The sequence below is a fragment of the Condylostylus longicornis genome, unplaced genomic scaffold (assembly GCF_029603195.1).
Source record: "Condylostylus longicornis isolate FDR11 unplaced genomic scaffold, ASM2960319v2 ptg000055l, whole genome shotgun sequence".
In the NCBI taxonomy this organism is placed as follows: domain Eukaryota; kingdom Metazoa; phylum Arthropoda; class Insecta; order Diptera; family Dolichopodidae; genus Condylostylus; species Condylostylus longicornis.
In genome coordinates, this window is record NW_026578024.1 from 1,833,328 (window position 1) to 1,858,513 (window position 25,186).

A 25,186-nucleotide genomic window follows, 5' to 3' on the forward strand; every position below is an offset into this window, starting at 1 on the left:
ATAGTCTTTTTAGATTGACCACGTAGCTTGCGTTTGATTCTTGAACTAGTTTCACATTTAATAAGATTTCAAAATGACGGACCATAATGTCATAATTATAAAAGAATTTAATGGAAGACACGTGTAACTTAACAGTTTATACATTGCGTCTATTTATATATTATGTATATATGTATATGACTGCTGATATTGTGTGTGGAAATAAATAAAAATAAAAACAAGAAGAGAGCGTGAAACGTTTTTAAATAGATTTTGTTAACTTAGATATTTATTATTCAAATTTATGATAAAAATTAGAGCTTTCAAAATTCAAACTTTCTAACTACATTTCTAGAAAGAATTTGAACTTTTATACACCTAACAAACCTAATTTAAATAGTTTAGAGTGAGGGCAAGAATTTTCCAACAACTTTTTTTGGAAGAAATGCAAGAACATATTAACGCCGAATGGGCTAATAAAGTTCTTATGCCAAACTTCATAGTCTTAGGCAGACAGTAAAAGGGTAGTCGTCGGACACAATTCGAAAATACTTATGGAAATTTTCTTGAATGGTTTGACTGACATACAAAATACAAACTAATAAAAATACAAAGGCGAAAACAAGGAGATTATCAATTCTAAATTACTTTGTTTTTTTAGTTTAAGCATTTTTTTTTACATTTAACAAAAAAATAAATGGCTTTTAGAGAGCTATTTTTTGCGTATTTATTATTTTATATATAAATTTCCCATTAAAAATTCAATTTTGTTTTTATAATAGGATTATTAATTTTTTTTTTTTAAATAAAACGAAATAACTAATTCTGTTTTCGATGATGGCGTACTATTTATAAATGTCTATGGCATGCACATAAAAACATAAAAATTGTCTTAAACAGTAAATTTCGTTTTTCCGATCAGTGATTATACGCGTGCCTGAACAAAATAATAATTATGAGTTATAAATTATGTTTAGAATCAAAATGTTTTTTAAGTTATTGTTCAATATTAGCGCTATAATTTAAATATTGTTTAACACTTGGACCATAATAAATTCTAAAAAAGTATTATATGTGACAATTTTTTCCTATAAAGGTCATTATTCGCAAAGAGAAATGAAAATTATTATATGACGAAGGCTTATCTGTTCCTTATGTATTCAATTAGCTTAAATTTATGTTCAGGAATATAGAAATTGTTTTTTTCAAGACCAAAGGCTATTTATAAGTATATGTGACGACTTAATTTTTATGAGTGCAAAAACTTTAAAATTCGGACAAAATGAAGAGAAAATTTATCCTGTTATTGTTTGATAACATGTCATCTCTGTTGATGTTATTTTTAGTGAAAGGCGACAATGGCGCTGTTTAAAAATTAAAGTTTCAATGTGCAGTTAAATTCAATATTAAGAATTAAAGAAATAAATACGAAAAAGTACGATTTAATTTGATTAAAAAAATATCAAGATAAGAAAGCAACGTTTATTATTGAAATTATTTGGTTAATCACTAGAATTCTGTCACAATTTTGCTATCTACAAGTGGACTTCAAACAGGCGTAATTAAATTAATGAATTTTACTTCCAAATTGAGTTCATTTTAACCCAATTGAATTGAAAATTTTAAAAACCACCTTCTTACCAAATTTGACATTATAATACTATAAAAGTCCAAAAAGAAATTGCAATTGTATAGAAAATTTTAAAAATTTAGTGAAATACTAAATTTATATTTGTGTCAAATTATCGTCCTATGACCATATCATAATTAAAATATGCAAAAATTGCAAATATAAAAAGTTGAAAACACAACCATTAAAATTTTTATGTCGACATCAATTATTCCCTTGCAACAACAACAACAACAAACATTAGTCAAAATTAGCATTTATTCGAAATTTTGTCATTTTTCTCTTTTCTGTATTTTATCGGGTTTGATTTTCTCCTTTTACTTTGTAAAATCAAAATTTGGATGAAATCAGTTAAAATTGTGCCAAAAATCAACAAATAGAAAACAACAAAAAAAAATAATTATATTTGTCGAAAATTTTTATGAAAATAACTTTGGCCTCTGCTGTTTAAACTTTTTACTCGGAAAAATTTCAATTTAATGTACGCATCAGTCGTGTACAAAAAATAAATAAATAAACAAATAGGAAAACATGTAAGACTACAAGTAAGAAAATCGTAAAAAAAAATGGAGTAAAAATTATTTATTAATTTTTCTTGGACGAAAATACATGAGACTTTTCATTATTTGGTTGTTCTTTTCAAAATTACATGGTAAAATAATTGAAAAAAAAATTTTATTTAAATAGAATTTCTTGTTCTGACTTGTAAAAAAATTTTACAAAATACAAAAGGAAGTGTTGAAAGAATTTTTTAAAATTCAGAGCTATTTTGAATTTTTATTGTTAATGAACCAATGATTCCCTCAATTTCAATTTCCGATTCTTAAAAACAAAACTAACTTAATTTAGTAAAGTAAACAATAGATATGATGAATGATTGGTTGTATGAACTAGATTTTATAGTTAGTCATACAAAATACGAATAAAGGTATGTATGTAAAAAGACAAACGCGTATTTTGCAATTATTTCTCATATTCAATAACAAAGTGAAACTATACATTAAATAGCCCAATAGATTGGGGCTAGTTGTGTAATAATAAATGGCTAATTGGTTAAAACTAATTCGATAATGTACCGCAATGTAAAAGATCCATTGCGTCCCGACAAGCGCCTGGTTTCTTGGTTAAAACACCTCACTGAGATTAACACCTCTGATAAATTCGAGCAACTTTTCCGGAGAAATAGTAAGACAAACTGAATTTAACAAAAGTTCTGTTGTGCAATAGAAGTTTATAATTTTTCGTAACTTCGTGCAAGGATTCGAATGTATGAGTTGCAAATATTTTGCAAATTTTAAACCTTATTTGTGTAATGTTGTGATTTAGTCGGCACTGTTGAAGGATTAATATTTTGTTTAAAATTTTCCATTTACCAAATATTATTTTGGCATTGAATTTGAGGGAAAAATAAACTAACGTATTTAAAAATTAAAATTCATATATTGAACAATGAATCGTCTGTGAATGAATAAAAATGTAAAATAAAATTATTGAAAAAAATCCAAAAATAACATTTATAAATTTTAGTTGTCATGCATCACAGCAGAAACTATAATAATATTGTCTAATTTTTAAATGCATTATCTATAATTTTTTTTTGATTTATGAGTCAATATAAAACAATAATTGTCTGACATGACATTGCCATTTTGTTAAAGGTTTGGTTTGCCTTAATTATTTTCTATTTCTTAATTAATATAACCGTACATATACGTTATAGAACGTTTGAAGTCATAAAATCTACTTATACAATTATACTTGAATCTAGCACATGTTATTTTTAGTTTTAGTACTTTCTTCACTTTTGTATATTTGAGATTTAATATTATATTTAAAGAATCTTCTCTTGCATTTCAACTCAACTGTAAAAAGGCGCATCGGTTGCATTACACAACAAGATTATCTGAAATCATCGTTTAATTTTCTATAAATAAAAGCTCTTGTTTTTGGTATTATTTTAAGTAAAATGGCTACTACTAAAATAAAAAAAAATTTTCCAGAAATATGTAAGAAATATGTGCGCAAGGGAAAAGATTGTAATCAGAATTATAAGGAGAGTGCTGAAAAAGAAACATATTAAACAAATGTCGACAATAGTTCCGAAAAACTAAAAGGTAGCTCCATCTAGAATATAAGTAAAAATAAAATAAAAGTAGCGATTTCTTTAAACTAAATTAGGAGAGATAGCTTATTCATAAAACCGCAGAATGAATGAATAATGCGAATAAAGGAACGAACCGGAATTGAAACAAAACTGGAATCCTCACGCTTATGTCGATTTTAGGGCGAACATTCTACGAAGTAAGTTACGTATATGAATTATGAAAGATTTCTAATCTACCTTGCATTAAATTTGAGCTTAAAACATCTACATTTTTCTATATGCAGAGACTTCCGATCTAGTAAATTCCGATATTTACTGGACATACTGTAATATCAGCAATTAATATTTGAAGAGAATTGAAATCCTTTGTTTAAATGTTTACTACATTTATGTTTGTAGATTGTTGAAAATAATTAAAGTTTTGTACAATTATATTAATTATGCATTACGGAACTAAAAAAATTTTGTTATCATAGTCCAATTTGCATAAATATAACGAATTCTTTAAGAATAATTCAGTTATTAACAGATCTTAATCTCATTTATTAATTTAGCAAAGAAATTTGACTGCATAGTTTTGAAATTCAAAAATTATTTGAATATAAAATTCAAAAATTAATTTAATTAACTAATGGACATGTTACATTTATACAAAATATTTTTCAATATTCAGTCTGTTTATAAGTACATAATGTATATAACAAGTTGAAAATTTCAGAACGATGCAACTAAAATAACCAATATAAAATTTTCGACTTCAAAAGCTTTTTGAAAAACATCGCATTAGATGAATAACGAACGTGATTGTTTATTTTCTAATTATAAAAACAAATTATTCAAATTAGTATATTTGTACGTCAGTATATAATATTTTGTATGTATCTATTATAATTCATAATTTATAAATAAATAATGAATTAAGGAAATCTATGAGATCAAAAACAACATATACTCTTATTAGTCAATAGTTGCGGCAATTTATTTTGATAAAATGTAATGGATTTGTTTTTGATTTTTAATTAATTAAAATTTGGAAGATTTTATATGTACTATTTAAAATATAATTTTTTTTGCTCTATTAAAATTCGAATTTTATTAAAAACCACTGCCAAAATTTTTTATCAATTACAAGAATATAAAGAGAATATCATAGTTAAAACAATTAATTATAAAAGTTTTCTTAATATTGTTTTCCGTGTAAGTTATTGCTGTATTTGTTGGGAAAAGGTGAAAGTTTAGAATTTTTTAGCAATTGTTTACATCGTCTAATACCTAAGAAGCAATTTCTTAATTTTTGCTCCATAAATGTACACAAGCGTATGAAATCTATACATTCAAGCTTTAAAGTAACGGGAGACTGCAACCGGGCTCGTTTTAGTAAAATCGCAGGGTTGGACAGAAATCAGGTGAGAATTCTCAACAGTATTTCGACGAAGAATTGAAGACTTAAAAGTCACCTTAGGAGGCTGGGTCTAGAAAGTAAAAATACTTGCAGATTTTGCGAGGTGGACAAAGAGGCCACGAGGCACCTTCTGCAAAATTGTATGGCCCTCCCCCGCAGGAGAGAGGAAGTACTGCGGCTACCTGCCGCAATTTTCAAATTACTAGCATTAATCAGGAAGGTGGGTCTCGAAGGTGTGCGGCTTATCCCACACAGTTGGGAGGGCCAAATTGATCATTATATGCTGGTTGCGGTGCATTTTCGCCCCTTCCGTAGAATCTACAATTTACAATGCTAATAAAGCGAAATTTTCCAAACTTTTAACCGCATTTGAAATTATAAACAACAAGTTTGATCAAGTAAATGAAACAGTCGTTATCAAACTCCTAAAATATTAAGAATTTGTTTTAAAAGTCAAGTCAATGCACACTTCTAAAATAGCTCTACAATTTAGAAAACTAACACAAATACATAAAGGAATTTATTAAATATTTACAATCTACTTTAAAATTTCTATTTTTAAGTTTTTCAAAAAAAAAATAATTCGGAATCAATAAAATTAATAAAAAATGAACGCATTTTGAACACAAACATTTAAAAAACTGTTAGAAAATTTATATTTAATCACGTCTAAATAACCTGTTACCTGTCATTTTGATACGTGATCCTCTTAATAAAATATACATATACTTTTTAAAATATAAAGGTCGTGTAGAAATAAAGACGTGATTTGAAAACAAAATAAAAGGAAAATTTTGTCTGGTTGCATTAGAATTCTTCTCGAGAAATCTAAAAATATCTTATTCTTTTTTCCTGACTTTTTGTAACTACAATAGATATGAAAAATTTAACTTTTGAGTGGAAAGAAAAAAAAAACAAATATTCTTCTTCCGTTTTTAGAAATAAAAAATATTTAAATAGGTACAAATTAAAAATTTATAAAGTTCGATTGATTTAGGATGAAAACAAAAGCGTTGGATTTGAACCCTAATACCTTTATATATGTACTTATATAGTTAATGCGTTGCTATATTAAAAATATTTCTAGCGCGCAGATTCCAAACTCACAATAAAATTAAAAGAATACATTGAAAAGAAATTTTCTACATGTGATCAAACAATTAACTATTTCCTAAGTTATTTTTCTCTTCTTCTCTCCCAGTATTTAGTTCACAATATTATTGGCACTCTAATTAGTTCATATTAATAGTTGAACTTAATTTAATCCTTTTAACAGTTTCACAGTCTACATGAACGAAAATCAATCCAAGACTCTAATTTTTATAATACAAACAATATGTGTGTTATTGTAATCTAGCCATATTTCTATACTATAATCATGTAATATTTGTTTTCTGTACTTCTGGTACAATGTTCAGCTAAACAATTAACGTTCTCATATCGAAGCTGCACACATAAATTATTTGGTCTTCATATTTTAAAGAGCAGAAATCAAAGAAAAATACCACAATTGTTGAGGCAGAGCTGTATAAATCTTTCTCTACATTCAATGTTTATAAATATGTTCTTGAATTTGCGTCCGGTTTTCATTGAAGAAACAAATTGTTATCGAATGGCATATTACCGCAGTAGTTGGTGCTCTAAAATAAAATACATTTTGTTCATATTTTGGAGTGATAAATTGCATTGTAGCGTAGGTTATTTTACAATTTTAATAATAATGAATTTTTCTTAATGAAACTATTGCATTATAATATTTTTCTTAATTTGATATGACAATTTAAGTTGATTGCACATAAATAAACACAGTGATTTCATCCTTTCCTCACTAAATTGTAAAATTTATTAAATATTTTGTATTTACATTTTCTTATTTTTCTGTTTACTGCTGCAATTTGTTCAGTTTGTATTTTTAATATTTTTTTCGAGCTATTTTTATTTTTTTTAAAAAATTCAACCAAAAAAATTTTCGAAATAAGAAACTGCAAGAAAAAAAAGTTTTATAGAAAAAAATAAAATTTTGGTTTTGAGTAGAAATGACGCCAACATATACATACATTTTGACAGCCATCTATCGGTGACGTCAATCATTTTGAATAAATTTCCTCTGTTGATGTTTTACAATAATGTTATTATAGTGTATGGGTTAAGAGTATTCACGAATAAATCACATGGGAACTAAATGGAAAATAATTTATTTTTTTTTCTATAGTGGAGAAATTTCATATTTTATTTCTACCGCAGTTCAATAATAAATTGCGTTATAGAAGTATGTAGTACGTTTTTTTTACTGTAGATTTCGTTGACCCTAATTTGATATAAAATATTAAAAAAATGAAATTAATAAATTTAAAATTTTTGTGTTTTTTATTTCATTCATTCCAATAGTTACACTTCTCATATTCCAGTTTTGTATAAAATTTAAAAATTTGTAGATTACCCCAGAACTTATAAAGTCGTAACTAGGTAGGTATTCGTTTTACTGTTATACTGTTTCTAATGTGTGTCTATATAAAATGTTCTATAGTTATGGAAAGAACCGATATTATATTTAGGGACTGATCGTCTATCTCGCTATTTTAATCGGAAAGAGCGTAAATATCATATACTTGTATAATGTAATTTTCTAGTGAGAAGAATTATTTAGTTCTGCCTATATCGTTTTTTTCTAGAATGCATACAAAATTTATTCACTTTACTTTTTGAAGTGAGACGTCCAATCGATAAGTTGAGAAAAAATTCAAAATCCAATTGAAAAAATGAGCAATCTTATTGGATAAGTGAAATATCCATTAGAAAATAATTAAAATAATCTGATTTAAAAGTGAATAAAAGTGAATAAAGAAGCGAGATACACGATCAGGCTGTTAATTTCCTTAACTTCTGTACAATAAGTTTTGCAACGATTAATTGTCTGATATGTTTTTCAATTTGAAAGTTGGCTTATTCAGATTTTATATGTCAAAATTAGTGCGTACTGTTTTTAAGATATGCTCCCATGACAGCAACAAATAAATGACATATATATATTGAACTTCTAACAGACTTACAGAACTATTTTCAATTAATTTTTGAATTTGAAATAAACTTGCTTTTAAAATAAATGTACTTTTCTAACTTAATAGAAACCATGCTCTTGTTTTCTTCTTTCTTCGATTAACTTTTATTTTATTTTTTTTTTGACAATTTTCCAAAAAAGAAAATTATCATAATCTTTATTTTGTTATTTTTCCTTTTTCCTCTTCTAAAAAGCTAAAAGTAATGAAAGAGAAGGATAGTAATATAATTTACATAATGCTAGAATGAAAACCGAATACTGCGTGGATGGTATGGTTTTTTTGTTGTTGTTGTTATATATTAGGTTTGTATGTCGGATGAAACAAAAAAAAATTGGAAAATTTTGCCAAATTTTAATGGTGTTCTCGAGAATTTTAAAAATTTATTTCAAATTTTCATATGTACAAGAAAATTATATGTATATCAATTTATTTAGAACAAATTTTTAATTTTAAGTATAACAGAAGTAAGACTACAAATACATTAATTCATTTTTAAATTCATTTATAAATATTATATTTTATTTTTATGCATATGTAAGGAATATGTACATATATGTGTGTATGTTTATACATTCTTGTTCTTTCTATTACGGCATCCAATGACTCCTTGCACCAATATTTGACCCCGTATACATTTTGTATTATTTTTGTCAGAGAATTGGAAAATCTCACAATTGGAAAATAATTTATTTTTTAAGCTAATTTTCTTTAGGTAAAACTCTTTAACTGGTTTATTATATCGCAATTTTCAAATAATTTTAGAATTAGTGTAAGGGGTTGCACATACTTTTCGAAAATTATTCTATAACATTTTTTTTGCTGCTCATATGATTGCGAATAAATCTAAACATAATTTCTAATGACGCGCAACACCGAATGATTTATACAACCGAATATTCGGATACAGAATATGTTTTCCTATCAAATAAACAAATACTGAAAGTAAGTATTTCTGTATCGAATATATCGAATTCATATATCGAACTTAAATTTCCAATCGACGAGAAAATATGAAGTGGAGTGTATGTACGTATGTCTCTTTGGAGTTTTGCGATAAGAGTTCTCTTACAGTTCCTGTTAACATTTTAATAGAATGTTGGCGCTTTTCTTGAAATGTTCTTGTTCTGAGAAATGAAAACACTGAAAAAATTTTTTAAATTTTTAGAAAAGATACTCGTATTGTCATATAAATATCAGATCGTTCGTGAAAAAATTTCAGGTTCTGAAGACTGATCAATTCACTATATTCGAAGACTAAATTTATATATGTAGAAAAAAATTTTTTTTTCAATGGTTGATAATTTTTCCGAAATATAATTCTTTATTTTTTATTGGTATGAAAAGAAAACTTCCTTTTATTCGGAATAAAATACTTTATTTTTTGCTAATATATTTCGTGCGCTACATATGCCCTTTATCAAAGCTGATTTTCTTCTAATTAAGACAACAAACAATAAAAATTAAATTCTATTAAAATTAGGAATATTATACCTGACTTAATATAATTATCTACCTGACTTAATCTATAATTTGATTATTTATTTATATATATATATTTTTTTTTTGTTATTAGTTACAAACTACATTTATACCTGGTTTAAACCTTAAAACTGGTCAAATAATCAATTTAAAGAGCCAAGTAGCCGCGTTACCCTCGTCCGTGTTCAGTAGGCAGTCCTTGTTTGATTTGTATATCTGCATGCTTTCATGAACTTCTCTCCTGTGTTTTCCTTTTACCTCTTTTAATACCTTTATGTATTAAAAGAGGCAATATGTATATAAATTTCATAAAAATCTAAAATTGAGGTGCAAATGTATATAAGCTGTAGAGCACCCGGAGAAGTTTATTTAAAACTTGTAGTGAAATTTGATGCGGTCATAATTATTCCTTCCTTGTTATATGCAATGCTGTCGGTAAAAACACGTTCGTTAATTCAAATAAATTTTTGTTCAACAATTTACTCAATCCTTCTAGCTTGTAATTATGGCTCAATTAACAAAGTTTGACCGACATCATTTAATTTAGATTTTGTTTATAAATTTACTTTATAATTTTCTTTAAACTCATCTCCGCCCTTAAAACTTCAAAAAAAAAAATTAGATTTTACTTCAATTCTTTTAAAATGTAAAATTTTAATGGTGGTAAAATTTGAACTTATCTGAACAAATAAGAATCTTTTGTGTACATTTTAGTTAATTAATTAAATAAATCTTTTATTCTTATATATTTATATTTGTTGGTACTTTTGTTATATATTTGAAGTTTTTCAAAGCGAATTTAATGTAATTTTAAATATTGAAAAGTTTTTGTTTCTGTCAAAATACCACAATATGGCCTTAAAGTAAATATTGACATCACTTTGAAAAGTTCAAGTTTATTTTCGTCTTGATATTATCATTGTGTGCGTTATACACTTGTAACTAAGTATATACAAAAATCAATGCTTTTATATTTAAACGTATGTTTAATATTATAAGATACTTATCTATTTGTGTATATGATTATAAATATATTTATACATTTTCATAATAATTAACTCAAGTGTCTATAGTTTAAAAAACAAAAAATAAAAGAAAAAAAAAATTCAAGGACACTTTATAATTTATTTATGAATGGCATCAGGAACATTTATTTAAGGGAAAAAATTAATTATTACTAAATTTATAAGTGTTATATGTATAAGATTATCAAATGTGTGGGAGTCTATATATATACACAATATGTACATACACATGATATTTAAATAATTCATTACTAAGTGGAAAATGTACTGTAAATATATACATACGTACGTTGAGTGTACATACAATAAAAATTTTATTTTTGGAATTGTACACGTACTGTAACAAAGTTACTAATAATTATTTTTAGATTCATATGTATCGGAAATATATTTAGTCATCTAAAGATTAAAAAATTAACAAGAAAAGAAAAACAAATCAAAAACTTATTTTCTATTAAAGGGTAATTTTTGAATTATTAAATTGTGCTGCCTATAACTATTTTGAAAGGCTACTTTAATATTATGTTGAATAATTGAAAAAAATCAACTTTTCAGTTTTTCAAAACTTTTAAACAAATTCTTCCACTCGCGTTTGGCATTTTATTATGGTTTATTTTGGTAACAAATTGTACTTTCATATTATAAACTTTTAAGAGCGGTGTTAATTATCCACAACCATATCTACCCTATTCCTTTCAATTATATTCACCTATGAATAATATATTGGAACATAAGACAATATGTTCCAATACTGTTTTTAACAAAAATAAAAAATGCTTCAATACTACTAATCGCAATTGAAAAGAACAAACAAAACTTGAAATTTAATTTTTCAAAGTCGAGTAACTCTGAACTGTGTAACTTCATTACTTCTAAGCTTCTGTAAAATACTTTCCTAATTCTAATACAGAATGCTTACAGAAATTATGATTTAATAAACAAGAGACTCTCATTTTATTTTTTAGCTTTTTAGTTTTGAATAGTGTTATAGCATTAGCTGGTGTATTGTTTTCTTATTTCCGCTTTATCATATTATTTTCATATGGCATTAACATGATCGCACACGATTAAAATATTTGAGAGAAACTTCTTTGTAATGAATTCAAAATTTTGCTCTTTCCCAGAGTCTCGTTTGCTCACATTTTTCGAAAATTATGAATTTCAATACTTTTGACGCTAGCGTATTAATAGCTAGCGTGATTTTGATGTAAAAAACAAAAAAAGAAAGAAAAAAGAGATTTTTATCAGATTGATAATGTTCTGGAAAGTACCTTTTTAACATCGAAAATTTAATTGTGACAAACAACTTAACAGCACCCTAAATATATGCAACTTTGTAGTAATTTTGCAATTTAAAAAAAAAAAACATGAAAATTTTAAATAATAGTTTTTATTTATTTTTATGATGAGTTTTTTTTTTATCTACGGTTTTAATAATTTTTTATGTTTCTATAATAAATTTTCAACTATTCCGAAAAATGTTTTTATTTTTTTATTTTCTTTCATTTTGTTTTAAGAGGGATGAAAAGAGTGAAATTTATTGACCCGTAAAATTATTTTATTAGTAAAATGTGAGCATGTTTTTTTACCAAAAACAAAAAAAAAATAAAAAATATTTTCTTTTTTTAAATTTTAGTGAGTAATTTTTAATTCACTAAAATAAAAAAAAAATTGTTTGTATATGCAATAAAAAAATTCTGATTAAATTTAATTCGATTAATTTAGGCCAATTTGTTCCTATTTCGATATTTTTTTTATTTACTCTGAACAATTTTTTTGTGTGTGCTGAAAATTTGCTCTCGTTTTTTTTTGTCTAATTTGCTCTCGTTTTTGATTAACACAATGAGAAAAAAAAAAACACAAAAAGGTTATGATTGTTGGGAAAAAATGTGTTAAAAATTTTATAAAATTTTCTAACTTTAAATGCAATATCAGATAGATAATAATTTCATCTAAAAAATTTTTGTTCTAATTTTAGTTCAAGAAATTTTTATATGCAAATTTCTCTAATACTTAATTGTAGTTGCTCTTATGCGCCTGTGAGGAACTTGGATGGTCTGCTTGGACTTATAGACAAGCTTTTAAAAAGTAAAGTTTTTCCCATGGCACCAATTTATGAGCATTTAGAAGAGACTACAACGTTGTATCGAACTTCTGTTCGATCCAACTCCAAAATCTGTGCATACAATGATATATTGCCAAAAAAAAGTTGATGCTCCAGAATGCCAGAACGTACTTAAGTTAATGTGTTTTATTACACTTTTTGTACTCACTAAATTTTTTGGCTAATTTTAAAATTTCCAAGCAAAATAAAAATTACTTATTCAACCCCAAATAATTTTGATAAGTGGAACAATCAAATAATTATTTTTTTTAAATCAACAAAATCTGGAAAACCATCCATTTGTACATGAAATAAAAATTTCGTTTTAGTACCATTAAAAGCAATTCAAATTATTTTCTTTTTACTGAGAAAGTTCTGCTGTCATATTGTTTTTTCAAATTCTTGAAATTCAATATCTTTCATCAATAATATTTCGAATTTCTTATCTAGAACACAATTAAAATAAAATTTATTTTTTTCCGTACTTCAAAGTATAAACAAAGTTCGTTTAAAAGTTCTCTTGATTATTTAAAATTTTGATTTTCTTTTATTTTTCAATTTTGAAACGCTTAGGTTCGTCTACCATAAACTTTATTTTTAAATTACAGGTTTGAATGAACAAAGGTCATTGACTCTTTAATTACAAAAGTTGAATGTATCAGAATTGCTTTCCTTTTTTTTTTAATTTTATTTTATATTTTTTTAAGATTTTCTAATTGTTTAAATTTTTTATGCCATTATATTCGGTTATTTTTAAGTTAAAAAGAAAAATAAAATAAAAATATAAAAAACGAGAACGTCATTTTTTTTGATGGACAGATTTGTGACATTTCAAATAGAAAAACATTGAAGGAAACTTTCAGTAATTTCTGTTACTTTATTGATTATAATATTGTCACATTTTACTGACAATATATGAAAAATTCATCAATTAAGATTTATGGTAAAGTACAGACAATGTATATATAGACATAATATTTACTCGCTCTATTTAAACATTAATTATGTATACACATACATACATACACTGCTGTACTAATTTGTTAAAAGTAAAGAAATTTGAGATTTAAATGGAGACGGCAGAGATCCAATATTAATTAAAATTAAATTAAAATAATAATTCTTCTCTATTAAAACCTTCTAATAAAACGTGTTTAAAATTTTAATATTTTAAATTTCATTTTCGATTCCATTTACCTTTTAGGTGTTTGTATAAATAAATATTTTAAATTACATTACAATCACACAAATTGTTGGATAGCACATGAATTTTGATTAAAACAATGCGAACTAAAATAAATTATGGGCATGATTTTTAAAACGAAAAATTAAAAGAAATTCATAAAACCGGAAAAAAAATTCCATTATAACTATTTTTCATATCCAGAATTGAATTATCCTTTGGATATATCAATAAATTTAATATAATTAATTCACTCAAATTGAATTTTAGTATAGGTAAACAAAATTTCCATTTTGAAAAACAAATAAAATCAAATGGGAAAACATTTAAAAAATAGTATTCGTTGTTTACATATCCTTTGTTTTTTTTTTAATGAAAATTTACTCACACATAATAATAATGTTATTTAGCATTTTTTTACCGTTATTGCATTAAAAGTACGATTACGATATGAATACATCCTTTTTCTGTTTTGCTTTTCTTAATTGAATTTATTCGCAAATAGTCGAACAATTGATTCAGATTTCATATTCATATAACAGTTATGCATTTGTTTACACTAGAATTACGTACATATAAATGTATACATACTCGAAAATTTACAATTTTCGTGTAAAATAAAAATTCGTTTCAGTTTTCAGTTTCCTTTCTTATATTTAAATTTTCTCTTTCTCGAACTTAACTCTGACATTTATCTGAGTGATTAAAAATTTAATGTATTTTAAAATTATTTCAAATACAATTTAAAATTTCAAATACAATTTAAACAATTTTAAATGTGATTGCATACAGATTTAGAATAAGAGTATTTCAATAAAACTCCTTTATAACAGCTTCTAAACAGCTATACTATTATGAGAATTTGTTATATTGCCGGAATTTTTTAGAAAATCTATAATCGATAGCTCGAATGATTTAAGATTTTTATAAGAAAAAAGTATAAATGCACTTGCCATTTACCTGACAACCTGTAAAACACGATCTTCGAGACCAATGTTATATTGTAATTGTATAGCAGTGTAACTAAAAGAATTCCAAGTATTTATTGAATTTGGATTTAAATACTTAGCAGGAAATGTATAATATTCATAAAACTGTAGATTTTAGAAATAAATCGTAATAAGCACTTGAGATCTCACCGCTTGTTTCTCTAACAACTATTGTTTATTTAAATTGTTGTAGATTTCTAACAACAATGTAATGATTTTTGTTAATTTTAAAAATTTAACTCGAATATAACTTATAGTTTTTTAATCAAAACCTCAAAATATTCAAGAGTTTTGTGAATTTTATTCATTTGATTTGAAATTTAAAAATAATTTCCATTTTCTAATTTCGTTTTAATTTCTATTTCGGATAATCTCAATTCAAATTACATCACAATTCATTATTAATTTTTATTGATAATTTTTCTCAATTACAATTATTTTATTATTATTATATTTTATTATTATAATACTGACTATATTTATTTGTGGTTTTCCTCTATATTATAAAAGAATTCATATGGTTTTAAGTTATTAATTTCTTGAAATAAAAATTATAATGAAAAATTATTTTGTGCAAAAATAATAAATTTTCAAATATACACACATAAAAGCGAAATAAATGAAATATCGAAAACATATTTTGAATGGCCTTTTGTATTTTTCTTTTGAATGTTTTTAAAATATTTTTCCAATCCAAATCAATTAAATCAATCAATAAATTCACAATTTATTTATGTAATATTTTTTAAAGGAAAAGCATATATTATAGGCTTGATTTTTGTGTTGGTACGAGTGTATACATATATTTTTACATTGAAGTCATAATAAGTCATAGCAATATGGATGGTGTAGTTAATAAATTTTATTATTGAGTTATATAAGGTGTAACAAAAATGTTTTAACGAAAAGTAATTCTAATTTTATAAATAAACAAAAATTCGCAATGAACAAGTATATTTGGAAATTTTTTGTGAAAAAAAGAGGGGGAAATTGTACTCGGGTCTCACGCCTTACATTTGTTGTATTAACATGTAAAAAATCGAAAGTAAAAAATCGAAATAATTATGAATTTGGGCAATAAAAAGTGATTCTTTGTGTTACTTGTTAGTGCTAATTTCAACATTAACAACAGAAAATACATAACGTTTCCAAGATACTGTCAATACACAGGTAATTGAATTACATTTATCAATCAGATTTTCATTATTCGACTTTCTCGAATATTGGTTGGGTAAAACTTACTTTAATATAATAAAAAATAATAGCTACAAATCTCACTTACCTCAGTTATTTTCATAGTCCTTTTAACAACAGTTCTTTTAATTTCCGTTTCATATTCGAACTCATCGTCATCATCATCTGGATTTTCACCAGCAGCTGGCGCTGGTGTCTCCGTTGATGATTTAGTTTTAGTGGTGTCATCATCAACAATATCAGTTTCTTTTTTTGTTTCGGTAGTATCCATGTCAACGGGTTTATCACCAACCATATCGCTATCTGACATTTCCTTTTTTATTAACTTTTTATAATTAAATATATTTTTCTTTTCACTTGATTGAAATTTTTTTTTAATTAAATTCTTTAATTCTTTGTAAATATTTTATTTTATGAAATATTTTAATCTCTAATAAACTTTTAATTTTTAATTATTAATAATAAACACTCTTATGTGTATACAAGTATGTTGTATAAACAATTTTATATAAATTTTTCGCTTTTTATTTTTGTTTGTTTATTTGCAACTAAAATTATCAAAACACTAGCAACAAAAACCACTGTGATTTTCTAAAAAAAAATATTAAATTTTTCAACAAAAATTTATGTATGCATGTGTGCATATACATAAATATGTATATATACATATACATAAAAATTTATGAAATAATTTAGCGGACAAGGTTAATTAATTGAATTTTCGAATTTAAAGGAGAGCAAAATAAAAGCAAAGAGACATTCGGAAAATAAACCAACCAACGAAAAGGGGTCCACATCTAATTTATGATGACAGGTTTATTAAGAAAAAGAAAACTACACGTAACTAGAAGGAAAAAAAAAGAGAACAACAAAACAATTAAATTAAATTATTAATACATAAAAATATGGGAGAATAAAAATGAAAAACAAAAATTTTTTTTCGAAATTTTCTCACAATTTTGTTTTTGGGAAAAAATAAAACTTTGCGAAAATAGATAAAACAACACTTAAATTCAGGATAACACTGATTTACTATAATAACATTAAAGTTATACATCGAAACTCTTAAATAAATTTCACTCAATTTCATCTTTGGTGGCCGGTCTTTCTAACAACAACAAAATTGTGTGATCGCCTTAATTTTAATAGCGCTATAAAATTTTTCAAATTAATCATAAAATTCGTATGTATATAACGTATGTATGTGTCAAATATGACAGTCAAGTTTTTCAAAACAAAAAAACATATTAGAATATTTCAAATTTTTGCCGGAAATTGTATATATATATCAGTAAATTATTTCTTGTATAAAACATAAAAATATAAAGATTTCATATTATTTACGAATTTAATCATTGAAAAGGAGAGCATGTTCAATTTACGATTAAAAAATTAGGTTATGTAAAGGCCGTTTTATCATTAAATAATTTATAATTCAAATAAAATGGTTGGTTTATTAAAGCGAAATTGCAAAATAACAAGTTTAAAAATCAAAACTCCTCGATCTGACTAACACCAATGTTCTATTGAAAGTTTATTATATTGCATACTATTACAATGTGTAAACATGATTTTTTTTTAAACTGAATGATTGGAGTTTCTTCAGCACTATTCAAACACATTATTGCATTTCCAAAAATTTAATTTCAAAATCATACCGAGTTATCAATTCATATAAATTTCTGTTAAACAAAGTCTGGTATGTCAAACTGTCCATAAAGATTCTGTACGATAAAGTTCATTTAAAAACACTAAATAAAGTAGTTACTGTTTGCTTTTATACTAAAAAAATTGCCATATAAATGGGTTTTTGAATGATAAAATCTTATCAAAAATTTTTATTCGAAAACAACTGGTCAGAAAGTCGAACTAATTCAACTTTTTATGGTGTCGCAGTGTATATTTTCCAATTATTTGTAACTTAAATTATTTTTAACTTTTGAAATATTTAAGTATTATTTGGGGGTTCATAAACAAAAATACAATTTGTACCTATTAAATAAAAATAAAATTTTAAAATTTTGTGTATATAAGAGTTTTGTTTTGCTCAATTAACAATAAAACGCATGTTCGAAGAATATTTTGTTATGTCAATGACAAATCAACAATGACAGAATTTACATTATATTTACAGTGTTGACTATCATATTGTATTGTGTATAAAACGTTTATAATCTTTAAGAGATTATAATTAGATATTAAAGGGTTCCAATATTGTGCTCCCAATATTTTAATATGGTGATAATGCTTGTGTTGAAATCTAATAAAAACTTACTCATGATAAGTTTTTATGCAAAGAGTATATTTTTGTTGTCACAACATTACGAAGAATTTGCGTAAAGATATTCACACTATTAAATTTTATTCTTGTTATATTGTGAATATTTTGTATAAGTACACATGACAATTGTTATACGAAAAAAAATAAGTATATGTATCATTAAATTTAATTAAAATTAATAAAGGCTTGTACAAAATCATGTTATGGTAATTTTTAAAGCATATATGCAATATAATTTATCAATACAATATTGCTGTGACATTAAACAATTTAACACGTAAATTAATGCGCCGCTCTTTCAACTCTTTAATAATTTTATTAATGATTGTACATTTTTTTTTTATTATAATTAATTATTAATGACAATTGTAATTTTTAAATAAAATTTTAAATACCTCTCTCGGTCAAAATTTTTAGCTTTATGAAATTTTTATTAATTGAATTTATTATAAAATTAAATGAAAATAATTTCAAAATTTTTTTTTTTGAAAAATTTTTCAATTTCTACATATAATAATTTTTCTGTTATACACTCAATAAATCTGATTTTATGATTTTTGTATAAAAATATTTTTTTTCCAATTTTTTATTCTGTGGTTTCACTTTACTTTTATGATTTATTTTTATTTTTTTTTCTTTTAAATATTTCTTTTTATTAATAATAATTTTATATAATTTGTTATGATTATTTAATCAAAAAAATTTTTAATCATAAATCACTATTTATTATCACTGTAAAATAATAATAAAAAAAAATTAAATATTTTTCTTTGACAAAAAAAAAGAAACGTAGAGCACACGTTGTTTTACGTACGTTTTTTTATTTTATCTATTTTGCAATTATATTTATGAATTTTTTATATATACAGAAAAAAAAGAGCACAGAGGGTATTCGCGATTGTCCCGCTATTCTTGTTTTTTTCTTTCCAAATAAAAAATTTTTTGTGTGAAAATTAATCACAAAATGAGAATTTTAAAATTTTGAATTTCTATTTTTTTTTCGATAAAAACACAAAAAACATTAAAGAAAAAAACAATAAGAAAAAAAAACGAAATCTTTTTTTAGAGTAAATTTTGCCTTGTGAAAAATTTTATTTTTCCTATTATAATTTTAACTTAACGAGAAGACAACTTTCTTCAAATAAAACTTGACGAAAGACCATTTAGTTAAAATGTAAGACCAACCAAAACAACAACAACAAATGAGGAAAAACCAAACACAAATTTTTCCTTTCTATTTTTTTTTTATTGTTTTTTTCTTTTTGTTAAAACGGATGCTGCTTTTAAATGATGAGTTTGATCTACTTGTATATTACGCTAAAATAGCCGACAATAATTGTACACGCTAAACATATACAAATTTTCCAAAAAAAAAAGAGAAACAAAACACAAAACAAAGGGAACAAAAAAATAATTTTTCTTTTTGAAAATATTGTATGAATTTTTTTTATTCTATAATTATAAAGACGTTTGTATTTTTAAATATTTAATGAAGATATTTAAAAATTAAGCTACTTCAACACAATTTCAATCGTTACGTTTCAATTGAATGAAAACTGTCGCTAATTGATTTCTGATTAAATATCCGAAACGCCGAATTGCCTTCGTTCCATAAATATGATTTCAATTGATTTTTAAGATTGTAAGAAAATTTTGCTTAAAACACCTACTGGATATTTTTTTGAAATAAAGAGTATTATAAAACGCAATATCAAAGCTTAGTGCAAATTACAAAGTTTTGTTCGGCTTAAAAGCACAAATTTTAAATAGCCGGTATTATTGAGAGACTTTATCAAAACAAATTGTCAAAAATTTGCATATAATTTTGTTATAATAAAATAAAGTAAAATTCACGCCACTTCGTAAAAAAAATCACGAAATTTAACGAATATAATCATAAAATCATTTTTTCTGTATTGACATTGTACGTTGAATCGAAAAATAACGATGTGGAATTGTGTTATCACTTTAATAACTAACAAACACAAAAACAAAAAATTAAAAAAAAAATTATTATTTGTAATTATTTATTTTCTCTTTATGAATTTTATAAAAATAAATTAATATTTTTTTTTTCTTTTTGCTTTATATTTTCAGATTGAGATTTTGAGCCACAAATTTTTAAATAAATTAAATTTATTAATAAATAATTTTCCTTTTAATATTTTTGTATTTTAATTTTAATTTTTATATTTATTTATTCTAATTTTCTTTTCTATTTTTTTTTTTCAACTTGTTTTCTTATACACATATTATATTATTTGCCTCGTATTTTGTTGAGAGTAAAAAATCGTAGGCGAACACGATCGATTCTAGACTCCAATGTTTTTTAGAGAAACATCAACGTTTTCCCGAATAAATAAAATTTTAATTTTGTGAAAAAAATGAAAAATATCGAAAAAAAGGGAAAAATATAAAAAAAAATCTTATGTATGTATGTAGTTTATAAGATGTACAATTAAGTATATACATATGTACATGTGTAGGTACATAATATACACTTATTAATTTATAAAAGAAAATTTGGAGAGAAATTTTAGGAAATTTTTTTATAGAGCCGCAATATAGAGCAAATTGTGAGTTAGTTAATTTTTGATGAGCGACATACTTATGCATATCCATGAAGTTTGCTACACGAGCACAGAAAAAATATTTAATTCAATTTATGTAAACATGAATGTAACATGTTTTTCTAATTTTATGTACATTTTCCTTCACTAATTCGGTTTGTTTCCAAGAAATTATTTAACGTTTTAATTTTTAGTTTTCTTAATGTGTTTTAATTACCTATCGTTGTATTATCAATATTTAGATGCCCAGTCTTGCTGTCTAATTTGTCTATATTGGTATGACAATAATGACATAATATTTTAACTGCTTTATTTTGTAATAATTTGAAAATTACAATAAGATAATTGGATAATTTTGATAACCAAGATTATTTTGATAATCTAACTTTGGCAACCATTTTCATAAATATGAGGCAATAAAGAATACATTCAATGTGTAAAATTGTCAGTTCAACAAATTACAAAGAGTATAAAAGCCAGAATCTTTTTCATAGATTCCGTAATTTGAAAATAATAATTATTTATTTTTAGGCAATTAATGGACAAGAACAACAGAAACAGCCATAATGCCACATCAAAAAATTGAGAAAATAAAATTTTTTTCCTATTTTGTTTTATTTTTTTTTATAAATTTTATAATTTTCTCATACTTATTTGAATTTTTTTCCTAAATTAAAAAATTGTTTTTGTGTTAGTGCCGCATTTGCTGTTAATTATTTTATTGTGTTAGTTAATGGGAAAATTTATAAAACAGATCGCACATTGTTAAGCATTGTGTCAACACCACAGCTTTAATATTGTTGTGTTTTTTACGTAAGTACGATTGGATATGGAAACGAAAACAGTGGAAATTTTTCGTAAATGCACAGTATTTTGGGACTTTATTGTTAGAATGTTTGTATTTGATAAAAACAAAGAAAAAAAAAATCTTGTGTATGTGTTTGAGAATAAAGAGAGAAAGAGCAAAAATAAAAATCAAAATTTTGAAGGAAAATCAGAAAAAAAAATATTTTTTTTTTAAATTTTTTGATAATTTGTAGCGATCACTTTTTCCTGATTTAACAATTTTCTTTTGGGACAACTAAATGTAAGTATTTGAAATAGAGACAGTTTAATTATTTTAGTAATCCTTTCCATATTCTGGGAGCTAAAGGCTACTTTTGCAATTCGAATGTAATTAAAAGACATTTTATTACATAAAAGTTTAAAGATTTTTATAGGAATCAAAAATATAGAAATTTTTCAAGTTCATTTCTCCTCTCCATATTATTATCGTACAAAATATTTTGGAATTTACATCAACCCTGTACATACAATAGCTATGTTATAAATAAATAAACTTATCAAGGTTTATAAGAAACAAAAACCTTGATAAACCTCGTTAATAACTCAATTTATTTTATGATTTAATTTCGTATATAAGTTATTTATAAACCCCCAATATACAAGTGTCATTTCATATTTCGAATATATGTATGCTAAACAAAATTTTATTTGTACATGACATATTATGTTGCGGTAAGATAATAAATAAATCTAATAGCAGTTATGTATGTATGCACTTGTGTAATATTCCTTATAATCAGCATATACTTGCACAAAATATTGAATTTTATATCATATACTTTATGGGTAATTTGGTTTTTATAAATTTTAATTAAAACAAGGAATCACAAAAAATTGTGAGCTTGACGACGTTTTTATTTAGACCGACTTGGTCAAATTTTGTCAGTTTTCTCTTAAATAATTTTTTTGTAAATTTTGGCCACGACTACGTGTAATTTTTGTCGTTTTACCAACAATATGTTCATTACTGTTGCTCGAAAATGCAATCGATATGTCAAATTGCGTGATTTCGACATCCAATTCCAATAGGTTTTTTAATTAATTACTCTTAGAACGCGTTTAATAGCCATAGCCAAATGGGCTATTATGTAAGATGTCGGGAGTGAGAAGCAGTAACAAATATAACGAATCACGCACAAACTACCAAAATTAATAACGCAAACAGCAAAGCATTTGAGACACAAAATTCTCAAAAATTTGTGCTCCGACGCATAACGTTGTTGTCGTTATTATGTAACAATCCCATTGTTTTAATTGGAATGGCTTTTAATGAAATTTCTTTTCCAATTTATGATTTGACAAAAATACATGTGATTTTTTTTTTTATTTTCAATTTTAAACAGGAATTCCGATAAATAGCAATGCTTCTACAAAACCAAATGAAAAAATGATAAAAAAATTTACAAAATATTAAAGAATTCCAATGACGTCATCAATCGGGCCATTGTTTTCACTTTATAAAAAAGCAACGCCTGTTTTATTTTGAAATTTTCTGTTTTTTAAAATTATTTTTTTTTATTAAAGTTCAAAATACAAAAAATTCGTTTCATAAGAATTCTTAAAGATCCCGCATACAAAAAAATGCATTCATAGCTCCTCTTATTTTTTTTAGATTAAAAAGTCAATCGCACGATGCTCTATGCTCTCATCATATACATTGTAAAATAATAAATTTAAATATTAAATCAACAAAATACTACACAATTCGTTTTTGGTTCCGGGAAATAATAATTCATACATTTTAAATATCTAGTTCTTTAATTTTCGTTTTGTTTTATTTGAAAATGTTCAAACATAGTGTGTATTCCAAAATGTAAATATGTATGTATATTTGAATTCCAAATGTTCCTCAAATAATCTGATTTTTAGAATTTATTTTATGTCCTAATATTTTTGGATTTTCTTTTTGTACTATTCATTTGAAATTTAAATGCCAAACATAAATACATTATAGCATCTGAAGATTTAAATAAATTTATCGCACTTTTAGTTGAGTAAATTAAATCACTTATATAGTAGCGATCGTTTATAATAAGAATTTTTATAAAGGGTTTTTCATTAATGAATTTACAATTATATGTATAGATTGTAAAAACATTTCTACGCCCACAATAATTTGGAGTACACATACAATATGTACATTGCGTCACAGTATTTTTCTATCAAAAATTTAATGACAACTGGGCAATATAATGGCCGGTTGTCATTGACCGAATGATTAAAATTGTCTTCTAGTAAGTGTGTGTTAGTTCGTTCTTTAAATAAAATAAATTAATATACAAAATTTTAAAAAATCTCATTCATTATTGTTAAAATTATATTTCTTATTCTAAACACCCAGTTTCTGAGATTCAATCTATTTAAAATTTGAATCAATTCATCCTAGTCCAAAAGCTTCTCATGAACATGGAAAAGATCGGTTTTTCTGAAAGCTCAAGATGTATAAAATTGGGAACTATCACAATGATTTTGACCACCAAATTTTAAATTTATTAAAAACATATATTGAGGAATAAAGTGTAGAACGTTGAGGTGAGGAATAAATTGATTATTACTCGTATATGAAACAGTGATTAATGAAACATGGTTTAATAATCCTTATTTATGAATGTCACCCCCTCTATTTGAAACAGTTAATTTTGGATTAATTTTTTATGTTATTTAGGGAACTTAAAGGATGAAAATTAAATTTTCTACTATTAAATTTAGTTTATTCTTAAAATAAACTTAAAATTTTCCTACGTACTATTATTTCATATCATTTTCAGATTTTATTACAAAATAATCATAATAACTTATAACAATACGCCTACACAAAATACTGCATGTAGGTATATACTCGTAGTACTTAAGAAGCTGATTAAAATCTAAATGAAATCTTAAAGAAATCGTTAAAGAATGAAATCATAAAAGTGTAATAAATGCGAATTTTACACACATATGTTATGTTATTCTATGAGACGTGCTCTAAAAATTCTTTCATCTTAAAGATATATTTTACAGTGCCCTAGGAATAAAGGATGTGATAGGGAAGGGTCGTACAACTTATCTTTTTTGTAGTAAAGAAAAACAATATCAAAATAAGGAATGGGCCCCGAACAATTTCATAAATGTACGAAAATAATGTGAAGTGTGAAAAATATTTTAGTAAATAGGAAAAACCTGAAAACACTTAGTACGTTTAACGTACATATTTAAGCCATTTGTGAAACACATACAGAAAATTAACAGTATTAATAAATGAAAAACAAAGCATTCTTATTTAAAATTAAAATTATAATGAGTTTCGCTAGTTTAACAATAAGAAGTATGAATGGTAGAATTGTTGCAGAAAGAAGGCC

General features: G+C 24.5%; 1 protein-coding gene across 6 annotated transcripts in view; it reads right to left on the reverse strand.

Annotated features, from left to right (window-relative positions):
- The window catches only part of LOC129612068 (tropomodulin), a 99,873-nt gene extending 80,344 nt beyond the window's left edge, over positions 1–19,529 (reverse strand). For 3 of the 6 annotated variants that reach the window (XM_055525523.1, XM_055525525.1, XM_055525524.1), the window contains exons 1-2: positions 18,825–19,529; positions 16,237–16,739 (exon numbers count right to left, since the gene is read on the reverse strand). In XM_055525523.1, the coding sequence (XP_055381498.1) occupies positions 16,237–16,458 (222 nt within the window). In that variant the 5' untranslated portion in view covers positions 16,459–16,739; positions 18,825–19,529. The remainder of the gene's footprint in view (positions 1–16,236; positions 16,740–18,824) is intronic. The other 3 variants (XM_055525530.1, XM_055525531.1, XM_055525532.1) reach the window with 2 other exon arrangements.
- Positions 19,530–25,186: the final 5,657 nt, after the last annotated feature.